At 23.9% G+C, this 22,617-nt stretch overlaps 1 protein-coding gene and 1 long non-coding RNA gene across 4 annotated transcripts; both read right to left on the bottom strand.

Moving 5' to 3' along the window:
- Positions 1-394: 394 nt before the first annotated feature.
- Positions 395-16,926, bottom strand: LOC129613788 (protein PF3D7_1417600-like; the record flags this gene model as incomplete). The annotated part of the gene is made up of 6 exons (XM_055528024.1): positions 395-666; positions 2,634-3,809; positions 3,922-4,765; positions 4,818-5,830; positions 6,872-13,750; positions 16,761-16,926. Coding segments are annotated over 6 exons (10,341 nt in total), but the record flags the coding sequence as incomplete, so codon positions are not given.
- Positions 16,927-16,946: 20 nt separating this feature from the next.
- Positions 16,947-22,490, bottom strand: LOC129613789 (uncharacterized). 3 transcript variants are annotated; one of them, XR_008697337.1, is made up of 3 exons: positions 22,176-22,490; positions 19,289-19,460; positions 16,947-17,201 (listed from the first exon to the last, which is right to left on the bottom strand). It is a non-coding gene; the product is annotated as an uncharacterized LOC129613789 (long non-coding RNA). The 3 variants fall into 3 exon arrangements; XR_008697338.1 differs by having other exon boundaries at positions 16,949-17,170; XR_008697339.1 differs by lacking the exon at positions 16,947-17,201 and adding an exon at positions 17,220-17,359.
- Between the last annotated feature and the right edge of the window lie 127 nt (positions 22,491-22,617).

The raw sequence follows: 22,617 nt of genomic DNA, 5'->3' as shown, positions 1-22,617 counted from the left end.
ATATATATATATATATATATATATGTATATATATATATATATATATATTATATTTATTATATATATACATTATATATATCAATTTTATTTTGCATTAATGCATTTATTTATACACCTTTAAGTTATTATAACCCACAAGCCGAAACGTGTATTAATATTGTACTACTGCAATTTTGAAAAAAGTGATTGATAAACAAAATGTGTAACACATATATATCAATATATTCATATATATATATATATATATATATATATATATATATAGTTCAATATATTCATATATATATATATATATATATATATATATATATATATATTTATATATATATATATTTATATATATATATTTATATATATATATTTATATATATATATATATATATATATATATATGTATATATAGCTACGTATGTTTGGATTTTAATAATATTGAATTATCGTCATGATTTATTAAGTGCATTTCATTGTTTGACAACATTACTAAATTATCCATATTTTTTGATCCATTTGATAAAGTTGATGTTGCTGTACTATCATCTGATATTACACCTGATGTTACTACTGCTGCTGTAGAATTTGTTCCTATTGTATTTATAGTTGCTATACCGTTTTCTAAGGTAAGAATAGTTGCTGGTGTTGTATGTGTTGGATCTATTAAATTACCACCTAACATATTTTAAACACAAATATAATAATTTTATATTTAATTAAAATTATTATATTTGTGTTTAAAGTTTAATTTTTTTTAATTATTAGTTAAAATAATAACATAAAATTTGGTCGTTGATTTGTTAGGTTGTTCATGAAATTAAATGTTAATTCCCAATTGTTCATATTTACGTATATTTTATTCGATTCATATTTATTGTATTTTTTGTTAAAACGATTTATGTAATTTGGTAGAAAACATAAAAAAACGAAATATTAAGAATAAGAATGAAAGAAAATAATATATTATAATTTTTTTTATTATTATTATTTTAATTATAATATATAATAATATTAAAAGTTTATGAGAGATCATTTATAATTATAATTAAATAATGAAATGACATTTTTGATTCACATGTATGGATGGAAGTCTATAATAGTGAATTGATTTCTTTAGTTTTTTTGAGTATTCAATAATTAAACTTTAAAATAAATAATAATTAGAAATTAATTATATTAGTTAATTACTAAATATCATCAAATAAAATTTTATTGTGTTTTTTCTAAATAAGTTATTATAATCCATGACTTCAATATTATAGATATACAGTATCAATACACATTTCAGGTTATGCGTTGTATTTGCTGAATTGTGTAATAATACATATAGTACCACTGCAATTTTGAGGTCAAGGAATACTCTTACATAATAACTAATAAATTTTATATAATTATTGCATTATAAATTAAAATAATTGAACTTTTTTTATTCCCGATGGCTATGTTTATATACACGTATATATAATATGTATGTAATGTATGTATTTATGTACTCTACAAAAATATGAAAAAAAAAAATTTTATATTGATAATAAGTTTCATTTACATAAAACGGATTGTATTAACTAATTGCTATTTTAATTGCTATTGTAAAGTTAAAAGACATCGACTATGTAAATATCTCTTTGCTAAAGCATTTGACGTGTAGATAATTTGTATTTTTTATATTTAATAAAAAAAATTGTGTTATTGTATAATTTAGTTTCCTAATGATGTACTGAGTTACTGATGATGTGAATGATGTAATTTTTATTCAGCTGTAATGGATTTTTTTTTGGAGCTTGTTATTATATTTGCCGTTCGTGTTTTATTGTTGTTGAGTTAATTTAGTTATTAATATTTTAATTAAAAAAAGTTTCAACTTTTTAAATTTTGATTAACTATGTTGGAGCTTGAATATGAAAAAAAAAAAATAAAAAAAAATGATAAGTGGTAAATCTAAATAATAATTAAATGGTGATTTGTTGTGTCTACTATCTCTTACTTTCAAGTTACTGTAATACTGTTTAAATAAACGATTCAACTTAAAAAATATTATTGTATCTGTATTAGCACAATATTACTGAAATATTAAAGTCAGGGATTGTGAATATATACATTTTAGTTTAAAATATTGCATAAAAAATACATAAATAATTTTAGAAAAGCTTGAATAAATATTAAGTGTAGTAGTACTATTTATTTATAAATATATATTCGTTGTCAAATGATTTTAAAAACATTAATTAATTTACTCTACGCAAAATTTAGTCAATTTTGCATGAAAATTAAAGTCTGATAACGTCTGATAAAGTGTCAATTGCATTATTCGTTTTTGAGTTATCATGCGATCGGACGGACGGGCGGACAGACGGACGGACGCACGAGTGGGCAGACGGACGGACAGGAGAGACGAACATGTCCAAACTTTTTATACTTCCCACGAAGGTTCAGGATATAAACAAGTAACTTGAAATATAATGATTTTTCTTAAACTTTATATTGAATTGTTGATTTAAAAGTTTTATTATGCGGATATTAAATTTAATTTTATTTTTTTCTCTTTATTATAATAATATTCTATATATTATTATACTTTTTATTATGGAGTTATTCACAATGTACCAGAGTAGAATTTTTGATATTGTTACATTGTAAATTACCTGCTTGATGACTGTTATATTGTTGTTGATGATGATGATTACTATATTTATTTAATGATGATGATGTATTATTATCCGTCAACAATTGATGATGATGATGTAAAAAACTTTGTAATGATGTTGAATCTAATGTTTGGTTTTTAATTGATGAAATTTGATTATTATGTAAATTTTTTGTTATAGATGTTATTGATGATGTTGTTGGTGCTGCTACTACTGCTGTTGTAATTGTTGACATTGTTAATGGTGTTATTATAGTTGATGCAATTGTTGTTGAAATCAATTTTGAAATATTACTACTATTATTAATATTATTTGAGTTAAATGCTATTATTGGTGCAGTATTTAATGATGTAGATGATAATGTATTATTATGATGTAATAGTAAATTATTACTACAATTACAATTATTTGTTGTTGTTACTACTGTTGATGATGTTGTGGTCGATGTTGATGTAGCTGTTATTATTTGATTGCAATGTGAATCTGTTATACTACCACAATGATGGTGATTATGACTGCTAATATTATTACTGTAATTTGCTAAATGTAATGGTATTGTTATAATTGAATTATTTATTATTGTTGATGTTGAATTCACAATAGACGATGATAGTGCGGATGTTGTTGATGTTGTCGTTATAATTGTCGAAACATTTGGAATAGATGATAATGATGGTGATGATAATAGAGATGATGAAGCTGATAATGAAGATGGTAAAGCAATAGTTATACCCGTTTGTTGCTGTTGTTGTTGTTGCTGTTGTTGTTGCTGATGTTGTTGCTGTTGTTGTGTAGCTGAATGATGATGGTGATGGTGATGATGAAAATGATGATGATGATGATGATGACGAGATGCTGAACCAGCAGATGATGATTGACTGCTAATACAATGTACACCATTTGACATTGAAGCTACATGAATTTGCGGGTGTTTATTATTTGAAGTTGGAGTTTGGTGATGATGATTTAAGCTACCAATTAAATTACTAGACAATGAACTACCACACGTGCTATCTGAATTTGCCCCACTAGCCGTTTGTTGAATATAACTATTTCCTCCACCATTTACTAATATATGCTGTTGTTGTGCGTTCACTGAATTACAATTTGTTTTTGATGAGCTACTTCTTGATGACCGTGATGTTTTTCCAGTTGCCCAACGATCAAACGTATCTATTTTTACACAAAACAAAAGCAAACAATAATTTTTTGTTTCATTATAATTGATATGCAATATAAAAAGATTAGCAAAACAAATAGAAAAATAGAGAATCTTTATTATTACCAGTATTTGATATATTATTGGAAATACTGCCAACTATTGTCACGTCTGTAGCACCATTATTTTCTAATATGGTATGACTATTTTTTATAACTGCTGTACTACTATTACTATTTTTTATATTACTAGTCGAACCACCAATTGCAGCTGTTCCACTACTACTACCACATCCAATATTACTAACATCACAACCACCGCTATTACTTCCACCTCCGCCACCAGCCCCACCGCAACCACTACTTCCATCACCACCGTTTGTACCACCGCCGCCCCCGGAGCCTGGTGTTGTTGATGATGTTGACTGCTCTCCATTTGGTGGCCTTGGTAATCTTCTCCTTAACCATGGATGTTTTAAAGCAGCACACGGTGTCATTCGCTTTTCTGGATCCCACTCTAAACAGCTAATCATAAAATTTAAAAATAATGGATCTTTACATCCGTCTAATGCTTTTATAATGTTTTTTGAACCAGGAGGGCCCCTTGGTTTACCACGTCTTGATTGACCACCACTTAAAATTACTTTACCGTCATCTAAAGTTGTTGCTATACAATAACGTGGATAACCCTTTGCATTAAAGAAATTTTTTGCTCTCTTTGAGTTGGATAATAAATTTTTTGGTGGCATTCCTAATACTTCTATAATACATGCTAACTGATCAGCTTCGTCCTCACCAGGGAATAATGCATGACCAGATAATAATTCAGCTAATATGCAACCTAATGACCACATATCTATTGGCATACCATATTTTGCGCCAAGTATAACTTCAGGTGCACGATAAAATCTTGACTGAATATACGTATACACACGCTGATTCTCATAACAAGATGAACCAAAATCAATGACCTAAAACAAATTAAAAATAAAATTGTTGAATATTATAAAAAAATATATTTACTTTTATTCCAGATCTTCCTTGTTGTTTTAATAAAACATTTTCAGGTTTCATATCACAATGAATTATTTTATTTTTATATAACGCATCCAAACATTGTAATAAAGAATGAGCAAATTTTCTAACCAATTGTAAACTAAAACCATTAAAACCATTTTTTTTTATTAATTCATATAAATTAATATTTAATAATTCAAATGTTATACACATATGGTTACGAAATGTAAAATAATCATACATATGAATTATATTCATTGTATTATATTTATCTTGTTTTCTTAAATGATGTAATATACGAATTTCTTCTTGTGCTTGTCTATGAAATCTTTTTTCATTTCTAACCATTTTTAATGCTACATGTTCATGTGTTTTATGATCATATGCTTTAACAACTTGACCAAAACTACCTTTACCAATTATTTTTAATACTTCGTAACGGTAAGCAACATGATCATGTGGTATATGTATATATGAACCTTGTTCATTATCATAATCCGAATTATTTGGTCCAAATATACCCGGACGTTTTTTAGCATTTGCACCAATAAAATATATACGTGGATACGTTAAAATTTCATTTCTTTCATATGGTGTTAATTTATGTAAATATAATACCATCACTTGTTGTGGTGATACAACTAATGGTTTTGGTTTTTCTTGTAATGCACTTTTTTGTTGACCGGACATTATAATTTGTTCATGAAAGGAATAATTTGTGTTATCGACACGTACTAAACTTTTTGATTGCTGTTGTTGCTGTTGTTGTTGTAAAGTATCACAAGCATTTAAAGATGATGTAGATGACGTTGTTACAACAGCCGATGTACTAGATGAATTAGCTAGAGAAGACGAATTAACTATAGATGTTGTTAAATTTGTTGATGATGTATTAGTTAATATCATCGAATTTGATAAATGTTTTTGTTGTTGTTGAGGCTGCTGTAATTGCTGATTATTTGCTGACATTGAAGTTCCATTTGTTGTATTTGATACATTACTATTTCCAGGCATTGTAACTATAAACACAAAAAAAAATAGAAAAAAAATTTTTTTAATAAAATTTGCCAAAACAATTAATTTCACTTTTATTACACTAAATATACATATAACACTTAAGCTGATAAAATTACTGTCAAAGTAATTTTGTTTTTTAAGTTTTTTGAAAATAAAAATGGTTTCAATTAAGGGGCAAGACTAGAGGCATAAGGTACTGTTAGGACAACTTTCGCGCACAAAAAAAAAGACTTAACGTTTGAAAAACCCTACCGATTAATTTTTCTAAAGAATGGTTTTTTATTTTAAATAAACGGTTAATGCTTTTTGGTGGTTAGTTTTCAAAACATTTCCCTGTGGCGGGAGGACGGAGGAGTAACTTTCTTCTTACTTAAAGTTCATAACGTTTCATATCTTTGATTTATGGCGGATTTGACTTAATTTTTAAACTAATAATAATGAACACAAAAATATTATGCTAGAATCCTAAGCGAATAGACATACGCTTAGAATTCTAGCATAATATAGAAATGCAGATTTAACATCAATTTAATTTACTTCATAATAAAATTTTGGTTGATAAATAAATCGAATTGGGTTTAGGGTTCAAAGTTCTGTTTTAGCATTTAATTTTCTTTAACTTTTTACCTTAGTATGCAATACATTTGATTCCATTGAAAAAATAATGGTATTTTGCTAACTTAGCTACAAAATTAGAATCCGCTTCGATTACATAACAAAAAATTAATTAACTAATATGTAAATAATTTATATGTAAAATTTTTGATTATTTTTGTATTTGAATTCAGAGCCTACAGCAATTGGGTTCAATAAAGTTGTGAGACATAATAGTTAGTATTATGTCAATCATAAGATAGTTACTATATAATCATCATCAAAAAAGAAAGGTCTGTTAATATGACGCAACGAAATTTTAATTGAAATTTTAAAAATTGAGAAGCAGAAAGCATTTAATCTGCACTATATAATCTACAACATGGCAAATATGATATTATATAGCTTATATAAATTATACATATATATACATATATATACATATGTACCTAATTGTGAAGAATTAAAATTTTGTCCAGTACTAGTTTGATGTTGAGTATAATGTTGTTGCTGTTGTGATTGTGGTTGTTGTTGCTGATTAATAATAGAAGAAGAACAAATACTGGTATTACCAATTCCTATACTAGCACCACCACCACCACTACCACCAATTGTTGTAGAATTACCACCTCCACTGCTATTACTGCTACTACTATTATTAGTCATTGTATGGTCATGATGATGATGTGAATGGGAATGATGATGATGAGACTGTGATTGTTGTTGTTGTGGTTGTAAATTTTGTTGGAGACGTTGCTGATGTTGCTGATGATCATTTAAATTATGATTTGTGGTCGTTGTACTACCAACCATTTTTTCGATTAATTGATAATTATTTAAATTATTATAACTAATATTTTTATTTGATAATGTTGATGAATTATTTAATAATTTTATATAATCTAATTCTAAAGTTTTTGGCAGTTGTTTAATTTGTTTTTGATTTTCTTGTTGTGGTTGTTGTTGATTTATTAATAAAGATGTTGTAGATGATGTAGCAGTGGTAGCAGTAGTAATAATCTTCGAATTATTAACTGTGTTACAATTATTAGTATTTGTAATTGTTGTTGTTGCTGTTGTCAATTGTGTTTCTAATATTTTATTATTAGTATCAGTACAACCAATGTCTTGTGAATTTTTTTTATTATTTTTATTATTACCGCTAATATTATTATTATTATTACTATTATTAGTTATTTTAATTGTTTTATTATTAATATTATCTAAATTAAACAATTTTTTATCACTTGCATCTATATTATTATACTTATTATGTAAAATATTTAAATTATAATTAATTTCTTCTAATTTATTATTATTACTATTTATTTTTTGTTGTTGTTGATCTTGTTGTTGTTGTTGATCCTTATTACTATTATAATGATGATGATGGTTATGATGATCTTGCATGTATAATTGTTGATTTTTCAATTGATTTTCTTGTTGTTGTAATTTTTCTATATTTATTTCATTATTGCTATTGTATAATAATTTTGGTATATAATTTTTTAAATTATCACCATCATAATTAATTTTATTTAATTTATTATCATATATTGAATCTTTATTACGAATTGATTCTATATTAATATCATTCTTAATTAATTCATTTTTATTGCTATTGTAGTTACAATATTCTTCTTTATCATATGATAACGATTTTGTTTTAGTTAATGATTTAAATTTCTTATTACTTATATTATAATTTGATAATATTTTATTATTATTTTTTAATAATGGTAAGTATATATTATTTGATGTAGTAGTAGTTGTTGTTATTGCAGCTGTTGTTGCAGTTGTTGTTTCTGTTGTTATAATCCAATTTTTAATAATATCTTCGTTATCATCAATTATTTCATTATTATAATTACATAATTTATTACATTTTCTTTCAATATCATTATCTAAACTAAATGATTTAATATTACATATGGGTAATTTATTATTTTTATATAATATATTGTTTTGTTTTTGTTGATATATTAATTGTTTTTGTTGATAATTTACATGTTGTTGTTCCTGTTGTTGCTGATTATTTTCATTATTATCAATTTTAGTATTTGACGAAAACAATAAAGTTTTTGTTAATGGTACGTAATTACCATTAATTGAATTATTTTTTATTGATGATGAAATTGACGATGTAGATGATGATAAATTTGATATTTCATTTAATGATGTCGCAGATATTAAATTTGATGATGATGGTCGCAATAATACTGATAAAGACGATGATAACAATGTTGATGGTGGTGATGATAATGGAACATCAATTTGTTTATTATATTTATCAATAATTTTATCTGCTGTAATTGGTTGTTTTCCTTTTTCAATATTTGTTGTTGTTGTTGATGCTGTTGCTGAAGATGATGTTGTAAATATTGTTTTAGATGTTGTGGTTGTTGTTGTAGTAGTTTTTGTATAATCATCAATTTTGTCTCTATTAATAATTGATTTTTTTTGTTGTAAAATTGTTGTATTATCTGTTTTATTATTGAAAATATTATTTGTATTATTAATAGAACTATTATTATTTTCAATATAATAATAATCTTCATTATATATATTATTAACTAAAGATAAATCACTTGTCGAAAATCTTTTTAAATTTTTGAATTTCTTAATATCATTTTTATTATTTAATGATAATGAATTTGTTTTGTTTAATGATTTATCATTATTTGATATTAATATATTTGATGTAGAAAGTGCTGATGATATAATTGTTGGTGATGTTGTTGTTGTTTTAGCAATGGATGTTATTGTTGTTGATGTAATTGGTATTGAATTAAAATTATTTGAATATAATATTTTATCATTATTGTCATCATCATCATCTAATAATAATAATAAATTTGTTTCAGATAATTTTTTTTTATTATTATACGCTAAATTAATTAAACGATTGTTATCATATAAAATTTCATTTAATAATTCTTCTCTAGAATTATTCTTATTATATTTTAATTTTTTATTTAATTTATTAATATCTACTTGTTGCTGTTGAGTATATTTAATATTATTTTTTACTGTTGATGATAATTTTTTTTTAATATTATTATCATCATTTTCATAATATTTATTTAATACATCTGATTTATAATTTAATTTAATTGGTATAGATTTTTTATTACATTTTATATCATTATTATCACTATCATTATTAAATAATAAATATTGATTATTAATTGATTTATCATTAATATTCAGTTCGTTTTTATTAAAATTTGAAATGGTTGTTGTAGTTGCTGTTGGTGATGATAACGATAAAATATCAAATGTTTTTGTTGATGATGATGTTGTTGCTGTAGATAATATTGGGGAGATTTTCTTATTATAATTAATTATATTATTATCTTCGTCTTTGTCTTTATTTATTTGAAAATTTTTACTACGTTTACATAAATTTGAATTTATTATTATTGAATTATCAACAAAACTATTATCATAATTATTTTTACATACAATACTTCTATCTGATAATGAGCGTGATATTTGTTGTTGTTGTGATTTAGAATTTTTTAATTTTTGTTCAATTTTTTTACCCGTTTTGCAATCAATATTTAATTCATTTATTTCACTATTATATTCATTTCCATCTATATCTGAATTTTCAATTTTATTTTTAATAATATTTTCATTATTATAATTTGTTTTAATTAAATTTACATATAAATCATTTTTTAAATTCAATGATTGACTTGATATTGAACGTATTTTTAATAAATCAATATTTTTTTTATTATCATTTTTACTATAACTATTACATATAATATTTTTATTTTTTTTATGTTGTTTCTGTTGTTGCTGTTGTTTTGCTTTTAAAGCAATTATTTGTATTGATGGCAAAAATATTGCTTCAAAATCATTATTATCGCCAATAAAGTCATCATCATTTTTACTATTTAAATTGCTATTACTATTATAATTTGATAATGAATTAAAATCAGTTATAGCTGAATTAAAAAATGTATCAAGATCAATCTCAGTTTTTAATTCATCTTTAATTTTATTATTTTTCGTTAATAATGATGATGATAAGGATAATTTATTAGATTTAATATTATTATATTGTTGTTCTTGTTGTTGATTTTGAAATTTTTGTATATTGCTATCATCTAATGATAATTGAGATTGTATTTTTTTAATTGATGTACCACCAACAGCGCCTAATAATTCATCGTAATCTTCAGAATCTTTGTCATCTTCGGAGTCATAATTATTATCATCTAATATATAATCATCATAATCATCAAAATCATTATCATTTATATTTTCATTAATAATATTACAATTATTACAATCAATAAAATCACAATCTGTTTTTGATAATGGATAATTATCTAAATAAATTTTTCTATTTTTCGTTGGTGAATATTGTTGTTGCTGATTATGAATATGATTTGTTGATGATTGTTGATTATGTAATTGTTGATGATGTTGATGTTGTTGAGAATGAGAGTGGTGATGATGATGGTGGTGATGATGATGATGATGATGATGTAATGATGTTGAAGATGATGATGTAGATGAATGAGAGTGAAGTAAATTATATTTTTTTTGTACAGTTGTTGAATTTGCAATTGATGTTGTTGTTGTTGCGATTAATCCTGTTGATGATACAGTAGTTCCTGTTATTATTGTTGATGTTGTCGCAGCGGTTTTTCGTAATTTATCAATATCGTTTAATATTATATTATTATCGTCTCTTAATTGATTTAATGATGTTGATGATAAGAAATTCAATGATGTTTGTAAATTATTAAATATCAAATTTTCTTGATTTAATTCATTACAAGAAATTGATGATAATGATAATGTTGAACGTGTTTGTAATTTTGATAAATAGTTTGAAAATGATTTTTCGCGATTTGATTGAGTTTTACGTAATTTTGTTTTTGTATTTTTTAACTTTTGTTGAAAATCATTGTTATCATCAATTTTAATTTTATTTGTTGTTGTTTTTGATATTTTATTATTACTATTAAATAAATTTGGTATAATTTTTAATTCTTTAATATCATCATCTGCATTGGTATTATCTATTAAAGATATTTCTGATTTAATTGATAGTGGTTTATTATTTATAATATTTGCTTCATGAATATTTTTTGGATTTTCATTATTAATGTCATTATTATTATTATTTTTGTTTTGATTATTATTATAATTGTTTGCTACTGCTAAATTTTTTGAGGGATTTGTTTTAGAATAACAAATTTTAAATTCATTATCAGTTAAATTATCATCCTCTTTTTTATCTTCTAATATTAAATCTTGAATATTGTCATTCTTTTTTATATTATTAATAAATTCTTTTGTATTATAAGTATCTTCACTACAATAGTTTAATTTAATTATATTATTAGAATCATGAGATCTATCACTTTTAATATAAGTATTATTACTATCACAACTACCACTATTACTAGTACCTAATATTGTTTGATGTTTTGAACAATAATAGTAATCAATTAAATCAATTTCTTTATTTTTACCATTTGTATTAATTTTTCTGTTGAAATTATTGTCATCGTTTTGTTTTCTTTGTTCCTTTTCTTTTTCCTTTTCCGGCTTCCGTTCCTTATCCTGTTCCTGTTGTTTTAATTTTCTTTCTTCTATTTTCTGCTCTTTTATATAATTATTTAGTGCAATTGATATTGGTAGAATAGTTTTTATTTCCTTATCATCAATTTCTAAAATATCATTATCATTGTAATTATCATTAATAATAATATTATTATATTTATTTTTTGTAAATGATGTTAATGATGACGATTGATTTCTTGTTGATGGTATACAATTATTATATTTTTTTGAATTAGATGATAATAATGATTCAGATTCAATGAAAACTGGTTGTTTTATATTAACATTTTTATAATCTGTTAGTGATTTTCCAATAACATTTTCATCAGATGTTGTTGATAATGATGTTAATGACACAGCTGCTGATAATATTGATGATGTTGATAATTTATCATTATTAAATAAATCAAAATATATTGATTTATTATTATCATTAATATTATTGTTTGAATTATTTTTTAAATTACGTTGATGTTGTTGTTGAAATTTTGTTAAATTTATAATATTACCAGTTTTATCATTTGTTATAATAGCCGCTATTGGTGAAGGCTTTGTTATGCTTGATTTAACAATTACTGGTTCTGATGATATTGATGTTATTAATGATGTTGTTGATGTTGTTGTTGTTGTTGTTGTAATTGTTGATAATGTTGTTATTGAATTAACATCAGTATTATTAAAGTTATTGTTATTATTGTTATTGTTACTGTTGTTATTGTTATTATTATTATTATTATTATTATTATATAATAATGATGTTGTTGATGATGTAACAACTGTTGCCGATGAATCACTATGATATTTACGTAAACTAACAAATGATGAACGTTTACCACATATACCACTTAAAATATTGAAACTAAATAAATTTTTATATGATTGTTTACATGTTTTATTATTTTGCTGTTGATCATCATTAATACCCGAATCAATAAATATTGATGATGATGATGACGATGATGATGAACTTGATGTTGTTGATGTTAATTTTGATGGTGATGTTATTTTGATTGATGATGATGATGAAGAAGATGCTATTGATGTTGATGAAGTATCTTTTTCTTTATACGTTGTCGTCGTTTTTATTGTTTTTATTTTATTATTTATAATTGGTTTTATAATTGTTTCTGTTGTTTTTGTTACTGAATTATTTGTTCTTGCTATTACTGTTTTCGCTTCTGCTGTTGTTGTTTGTGTTAATAATGATTCTTTTAATTTATAATCGTTAATATTATTAATACTGCTACTACTACATTCATCAATAATAAAAAATGAATTCGATTTATTTATATTAAAAATCAATTTTTCATCTTCATTTTTTTCTTCATCTAATTTATCTTGTATTTCTTGTTTTATATTCGATTGTTTCTGATGATGATATTTGTGATGTTCTACTTTTAATTCTGGTTGATTTACTTGTAAATTATCATAAGATACTAATTGATCACTATTTTTTGTGCTTGTTTTAAATAATTCATCATCGTGTGTTGGTAAATTGATATCTTTAGTTGATTTTTCAAAGTTTTTAAATAAAATATCACCATTTAATTCAATAACATGACATTTACTACTACTACAATCGATACAAATTGTTTCAGTACAATTTAATTTAACATTTTGATTTATCGAAGGTGGTGAAAATCGGCACGGTTCAGATGGTTCAGACAAATTAAATAGTGATGGTGATGTAGACGACGATGGTGACTTATTTATCGATTTTTTAGTAGATTTAAATTCTTCTGTAAAAATAAATTAAATAAAAAGTTTTTTTTTTTTGGCATGATATGAACTGTGTTTCTTTTTTTTCAATTAAAAAAGAAAAAGAACTAAAATACTTAAAATAGAAACAAAAATTTAAATTTCAAATAAATTCACTTAAATTTTTTTTGTTTACGTTTTTAATACTTAATATGAAAACACGTGATTTTTATTGAATTAAACAAAAATTGGACAAAAAAAAATTCCTAGTATCATTAATTAAATATACATAATTACATACTTGTGTTTAGGAATGATGCACACAAATATATATAGGAGCTAAATATATAAGTATACACACATATATAAAACACAGTTTTAGGCATACCCTAATTAATAATTTTGCGCTAATGTGATAAGAGATTAATAATTTATGTAGAATAAACAAAACTGCAATACAAAAAATACATTACAAAAATAACAAAGATTATAACAAAAAAAATAATAAAAGGTGATTTTATTCAGTTTAAGAATTCGGCGTTCGGCAAGCAATTAATTTCAAGCGGTTAAGGACTGCACACGCCATAAACGTCGTCGGAATTTAAAATTTATAATAAATATTATATGCGTTCAAAAGTGCAAATTTTATTTTTAAATAATAATATAAGAAAACAAGCATGCATTATTATAAATATACATGAAATATACTCGTATAAAGGCGTTTGTATCTGTCAGTTTTCTATAGGAAGGAGGAGGATTTCAAAAATTGAACTCTTAAAATTTGAAACTTTTCATTAAATTGTCCCTTTCCCTATTTTGCCTAGATATAAAGCTTTTAAATTTTTTTTTTAATTTTGGCCTTTTGTATTAAGTATAACCCATTTTGTCCCAGCATACCTACGTTATATATATAAGCAGAGTTTATTTTCATATATATAGCAAGTGCTTTTCTTCAAAGAAAAGCGACACCAAAAATTTGGAAAAAAATGGATTTTAGATAACGATGAATTTTGGCAGCCATTTTGTTTTATATGGCATGCCGCGACAGAGAAAACTTTCCGGGATATATCTGCGATTGCAAAATTTGAAAAATGCTTATGGTTTCACAGCAATAAATAGTTGAAAAATGGCATTTTTAGGGTTTTAGGAGGGTATAGCCTTTAGAGGGGGAGAGATATGTAAAAATTTTCTTCTATGGAAATAAGTTTCTGGTAAAGAAATATGTTCATTTTTAATTTCAGCTATCTATCTTCAAAGGTGTAGAAGTTTTGTAAACATGTCCACGGGCGGATGGACAGAAAGAGACTAATAAGCACTTTTTTTCAATTTTTTTTTGGAAAAGTGCTAAGAATATCATTTGCAGATTAAGTTTTCGGAGTGCTATCAACGTGTACAACACTATGATAATACTACACTTTGAATACTGTTCGACAATATTACATCTCAGTACAAATATTTACAAGTTACAGAAGCCTCAAAACAAAGGAAAGAGAGTTGTACTACAAGTAAGCAGGTATACTTGAATGTTATGTAATGTTTGTAACATTCAAGTTACAAGTTAAGTGTTCAGCAAAAATGAGAACTTAATGTGCTGAAATTAATCTTTAATATAAAAAATAGGATTGCATCTGAATATTTGCAAAAGAGATTACGATTTACAAGCGAAGTTCAATCATATAATTTACGGAAAGCTCATGTTCGAGTTCGTCTTGATAGATTGAGAAAAGCTGGAAAAATGAATTCTTTTATAAACAAAGAGTTCGCAAAATTTTGGCAAAAATGTTTCCCTCTGCACATCGAAAGAGAAAGCAAAAACATATTATTCAAAAAACGTTGTATTGATTTTATTGAAAGTTCACAATAATTAAATGTAATTATTTCTTGAATTAGTAATTGAGTGGTGTGAAATTCCACCCAATTGAAATTATATAGTTTTTAAAAGAAAAGATATTATAAATGTTTTTTTCAACTTGCTTTTTGAATTGAAATTTCGAAATCTGTACGAATATCGGTATATATTTGGAAAAAGGCTGCTTCTTGTAAAATATAATAATTAACCTATATGTCACCTTCATGTCACATTTAATAAAATTTAAAAAAAAAGACAAACGAAAAGAATTTTATATAATTGAAAGATTTTATTATTTATGAAATATAAATTGAATTTTTAATAATAATAAAATGTATTTAATTATAAAATTATTTCAAATCTAAATCTGTCTAAAGTAGCTAGCAAAGTAAATGGAAACTAAAAAAGTTATGCTTAAAAAATCATATGGGTTTTCATAAAAATAATGCTAAATTTAGTGATAAAAAAACTCGATTTATGATATTTATGTAAAAATAAATAAATAAATAAATAAATAATCCTTTACATTTGAAAAGAAAATTATGTTTTCATAAACACAACAATGCCATCAATTTAAAAAAAAAAAAAAAAAACTATTTTTTACTGATTTCAACCGGCAAAGTAAGCTGTCAAAAAATTAAAATTTTAAAAAATTGAATGGGTACATAAAATTTGGCGAAAAGCACGAGATAGGGCAAACTTTTGTTCGAAAAGAAATTTTCAAGATAAATTTTTCGCAACTAAAATGTATTTTATGGCTAAACTACAAGAGATGTAATAAAATTTTTGAAAAGTCTATTAAAAATACACCGTGACATCCATAAAAAAGCATTCACAAGCAATGTTATGAAAAACAGTCTTGCTGCTGCTTTGCAAATATAATCAACAAACAGCAAGTCACGTCTAATAAAAGTTCAAATGTCAATAATTTTGGTTTGCAACTTGGATCATGTAACACTGCTCATTTTATGTTTTATTTGCAATAAAATGTGACGGACATATTTCACTCACTTTCTTTACTCACCCGAGATGAAATTTTTAATAAATAATGTTTTACATATTATATTGTGTTTATGAAAATATCTTATAAAAATGTTTTCTCTTTTATATATATATATATATAATATATATAATATATATATACATATGTACATATTATTTTTATATGTGTCAAGTTTTAAGATTTACAATTAAAAACTTACCGTTAACACAATTACAGCTATGATTGCTACTTAAACTAGTATTATCCTTTATAGTATTATCAAAATTTCGTGTTTTTTTTTGTGAACAACTATTATATTTACTTATAGTTATACTCGTATTATTATGTTCTTTTTGATCATTTAAAATTTGTTTTTTGTATTCTTTACTATTATAATTATAATTCTTTTTATTATTAGCACTATGACTCATTTCAGTTAGTAAAGATTACCATTAGAAATGATTTTGATATATATATATATATATATATGGTATAAATTATAATATTTTATATACAAATTATTTTAAAAATTATGTTTGTTTGTTTTAGAAAGTTTTGCATGTTTTTATTTTTTTTTAATTTTAATTATTTGACTTTATAATTTTAACAAATATTTTTGTAAATTGATTTCTAAAAATCAAAATTTTTTTGTTTTTAAATTCTTTTGATTTAGTAAAAAATAAAAACATTGAAAAATTTATTAATCAAATTAGTACGCACTAAAAATATAATTGAATGTGTGATTGGTGAATTTTTGTAATTCCCATATTGTACCCATTTAAGTACCACTCTTTTTTCCAATTTTTTGTATATTTTAATCTATATTTCAAATTAAGAAAATATAAATCATTATTTATTTTATAAAAATTGAAACTTATAGCACATGGGTACAAATGGGTTAAAATAATTTAATACTACGTATACATGCAGCAGCGGTACCCCAACAAAAAAATTGCAATAAAATATATTTCAGTGAAAAGTGAAATTATACAATTCTGTCTGCGGAAAAAAAAAACAAAAAGAAAAAGCTTTATTGTTGAGCAAACTTATATTTTATAGCATAAAATTACCATTATGCACGTAAATATGTCAATTTAATAAGAATTTATCAAAAAACGTCAGAATAACTACGCTATAAATGCATAATTTATTATTAATTTGCTTTCAATTAATCTTTGTTATTTTGATATGAGTGATATAATGTTTTTAAAATTTTAAAATTAATTATAATAATAAATTTATTGATAGCAATTATTTCAAAACTTCTGTTATACTAGTATTGATACAGAATTCAGCAATTACAATTCATATTATGAATTGTGTATCAATACCAATATTATACTGCAATATTGTGAAGTCACGGTAACCCTTATCACATTAGCTCTCTAAACAGTGATTTATTTTTTATACACATATTTAACAGTGATTTATTTTTTATACACATATTGCTTTTTTTCAAATTTCAAATAATTTTTTTATGATCAAATTTCCTACATGTATACGTAATAAACCAAATATATAAATTAAAACTTCAAAAAAAAAAAAAACCGAAGTTAAATTCCAAAATTAAATATTAGAACTTCCTACATCTTGCCTTAGAAAAATTACTTATTTCAAAATTGCAATAATATTGTAATAAAACACAATTCTGCTTATGAATTTTAATTGCTGAATTGGGATATTAAAACCTTATTACTGCATTTCTGAAATCAGGCACTATACTAGTGATTTCTCTTAATGAGTTGGAGAACCAGGCGACAGAAATTGCGGATTTTTCTGGTGGGGAATTTTTAATTGTGGTAAAATAGAAGAATAAAAGTGGAAGGGTAGAGTGTATTATTTGTTGTGATATAAACAAAAGCAACATAATTACACAGGCATTTAAGGGTAATAGAAACATACGGGTATTACTATATAATTCAGGAATTTAGAGCTTTGTAGGGTTTTAGGGTTCAAAACAGGCTGAATTGTGTATAGGAATACAATATTATTGCAATTCATATTTGCCAAGGATCATTACAATACTGAATTACTAATACAACGTGCAGTTGTTTAATTAATAAGCCTTGCGCCTATTACACTAATAATATTAACGCAATGGAAATTTCTTCATACAACTGCAAAACAGATGGATAACGTAATCAAAGAAACGGATTAAAGACCGAAAAATTAAAAATCTTCCCCCCGAATTGGACTCGAACCAGTGACCTACCGTTTTCTAGGCGGACGCTCTACAGAGGTATGAAGAAATAGCCGACGAATTGTTCTTCACATTGAGATGCCACATTCAATCGGCTATTTGAAACACTGTAGGTTATGCATTATATTTCATATGTCTATTACACTAGTAACATTATTGAAAGCGCTAGATCACCGGTTCGAGTCCAGTTCGGAGAGATGTTTTTTTTAATTTTTCGGGGAGATTTTTTTTCTGCCTTCAACTTGTTTCTTTGATTACGTCATCCATTTGTTCTGCAGTTGCATGAAGAAACTTCTATTGAGTTAATATAATTACAGTTTTTATATTTATTGAAATTATATTTTAAATAAAAAATGTAAAAATTTCACGATTGGCATGGTTTTGTATTCAATAATAGACAATGAGTGTAATTAAATGTAACATATAAAATTGTTTGACTGATTCATTGATTACAACGAAGGTTTAATGAACCAAATTTAATTTGTGATGTCAAAAGCTATTGATAAATGTATGTAAAAAAATATATAAGACAAAAAAGTTAAACTTACATTATTTAATGTGTAAAAGTATTTTGCATTAGTACATCTTTCTTTTTTTTTTTTTTTTAAAAAAAAAGGAAAACAAAAAAAATATTTTCTTGGCAATTCAATTTCCGCCAATTTTGCAATACACACACAACCCCCAACTATGTCTTCAATAAATTGTCAATATATAAAATACCTAAAAATGGGGAAAAAAAAGAAGAGAAAAAAATAAGAAATTAAAATTTATATTTTGTTACTTAAATTACTAATTAATTAATGAATTAAGTGTCATTGATACATTTCCAATATTGTAGAACATTACAAGAGTTGCAAAAGCAATTTGTAAATTTTTTATAAACGTTGGTCGGGAATGTAATATATTTTATTTATAAATAATTTATAATTAAAATTTATAATTAAAAATGTTAAAGCTGTTGAATTAAGGCCTTTCAAATCAACCCGTACCTCAGTTTCGGATTTTCGCTAATTTTCGCTAATTTTAACCTCACATACCTAGCTGCGTATAAATATTTTATTTTTTTTTTTGTCCAGTTGCTGAAGAAAATAGCCCCGGAAAAATTAGTAGGGGGAACTTAAAATTAATAAAAAGAAATCATTTCATTTTCAAAAGAAAAAAAGAGGAACTTTTCTAGGATAATTAAGAAAAAATACTGCCACTTAATGTTATTTATAAAGAAAATATCGCTTTAATCACAATATTTTCCCAATATAATTGTTATTTGAATTTAAAAGAAAAAGTTTTCTGGGTTGAAGTAGTGTAAGTGACCCAAAAAGCAAAAAAAAAAATATTACAAAACAAAAGAAAAAAAAGGAATAGAGAAAAAATAAAAAAGTAGGTACCCACCAACGTATCTACCAAAATAAAAAAATTCTTTTTTGTACTAAAAGTCCCCTATTCTCCTTCTCACGGATACTTTTTTTTCTTACACACATATTATTATAACTATTTATATACTAGGACAGGAACTTAAAATTCAAACCAATTTTTTGTCCTTGGATAGTGTAGGTACAAAGGTAGGATACCTACCTTAAAAATAATTTGTTTTTTTAAAAATATTCCAATTAATGTTTTTATTTTAAAAGAAAAATTAAAATAAAGAATTATTTTATTACCTTTGAGAAGCCTTCATATATGCTTTATATATGAATATCAATATATGTGTGTATATATACTTATATAAAATAGGCTCCTAGATTGGAATTAGTCGGGAATAAAAAAAAGAAAAGTGAAAACTAGACAAAAATGGTAAAGAAAAGTGAGAAGAGCAAGAAGAACTGTGTTGGAACAGTAAGAATCTTTAATTTTTAAAGTTTAGTTGTATGTTGGTACCTACCATGTATGTACTTGCCTACTTCGGTACCTATTATAATTTAATTTTGTTTTTTATTTCAATTTTGATTTCTCCTTTTTTCTTTTTTGATGAAAAAAAAAAAAACAAATAAATACATATAAACATAATCTGATTAGCTTGTACCGTAAATGTTAAAAAAAAAAATTGATTAAATATTAGGAAAGTATGGTTAGGGTACCTACATACCTACATAACCAACTACCTAAACATCTTTTACGTTTTTTATTTTCACTTATATATACTAAGCATATACTAAGCATCTTTTCCAAAATTCTTAATTTAGGGATTTCATTAGTTTTATTAAAAACATCGAATACCCGTTAAAATCTATATACGGCTTTATCTAAATCATAAAATATTAGATTTACCTATAAAATTTTTGAAATGAGTGTACCTAATCTGATAAAAAATGAAATTGATATAAGCAGGTTTTTAGGCAACAATTAGGTTGGTACCTACCCCGTATGTATAAATAAAAAAATCTATATAAATATATATTTGTACATACGTTATGTATAAAAAAAAAAAATATGGGTAGATTGACACACAGGGAGTTGTGAAAAAAATGAAAAAACCACCACCAATAAAAACAATAATTTTATAAAAAAAAAAAATAATAAATTATATTGGTTGTTTTTCCTCGTTTTCCCTTTTGGCTTCTGCTGAGTAATAAGAATTTTTTTAAATTTCTTATTTACCTATTAAAAAATAATTAAACATTGTCTTATTTTTGACTTGAAAAACTTATTAAAAATTGTTTTAGCATAAATTTAATTATACCAAAGCACTACTTTTTTTTTATGTTTATATTTTTTGTTTTCAATATTTTTTAATTTTAATTTTTTCTTTGTTAATTTTTTGAAAATCAAAAAAATTTGTAGCTTCCAATGCAATTTCTTTTGTTGTTTCTTTCTAAATTTTTTTTTTTTTCAAAATAAACTTCAAAAATTTTTAACCAGAGACGTCGGACTGAATGGCATACCATATGTATGTAAAACAAAAAAAAAAAAAGAAAAATTTGGAAAAATTATAAATTTTTCGAGCCTTAATGTAGGCGCTTAATTTAAGTACCATAAATTTAAAAATAATTTAACCACACTTTTTTTTTTTTAATTTCTTGTACTGTAACTGTAATACTTACATATATGTATGAAAATTAAGGTTTTTATTAAAGCAAAATTACAAAATTGTAAAAAACCTTTTCAATATTTTTTCATAAGTATGTATACTCATATATACACACTTCTATACGTACACATACAATATATGTATATCGAATTGCACACAGTATATATACACATATATTGTAAGTATACACAGTTACAAAAAAAAAAATAATTTTTCACTTTTTAATAAATTTTTTTTTTGTTAAAAGATTTGCATTTTTTTATGTTTTTAGAGCAGCAGCTGCAGGAAAAATTTTTGGAAGAAAGAAAACACAAAAATAATTTTTTTTTATAAAATTTTTTGTTAAACACAAAAAAAAATTAAAAATTTGAAAACCTTAAATATTTTTTTTTTTTTTAAATTCCACTCACTTTTTTAACAACTTCAATATAAAAAAATTCAATTTCTTTTCTTTTTTAATTCAAAATTCAATCTTTTTTCCATTCAGAGAAATTTTTTGATGGGTTTCTCACATTTCTTTGAATAGCAACTTTTCAGCCATGTTATATTGTATTTTTTTTTTGCTTTTTTTTTTGTTTTCCCGACTTTTCTTGTTCTTATAAATATTCTTTTTGAAGTTTACAATTTTGTATTTTTTATTATTTTTTTTATATTATACATTTTTTTTATTAATGTATTTCATTTTTTTTATTTAATGTATTACCCGCATTTCAATTAACACACATACTGACATACTCAAAAAAAAAAGAAAAAAAAAGTGTTAAATTGTCAAAATTTGACAGTTCATTGTTCTAGTTTTCAAGTTAAAAATGTCAACATGTTTTTTTTTTAATTAAAATAGATAATATTATA

Source organism: Condylostylus longicornis, unplaced genomic scaffold (genome assembly GCF_029603195.1).
Source record: "Condylostylus longicornis isolate FDR11 unplaced genomic scaffold, ASM2960319v2 ptg000091l, whole genome shotgun sequence".
Taxonomy (NCBI): Eukaryota; Metazoa; Arthropoda; class Insecta; order Diptera; family Dolichopodidae; genus Condylostylus; species Condylostylus longicornis.
Note: the sequence above shows the minus strand (reverse complement) of the source record. Positions and strands in the feature narration are given on the sequence as shown.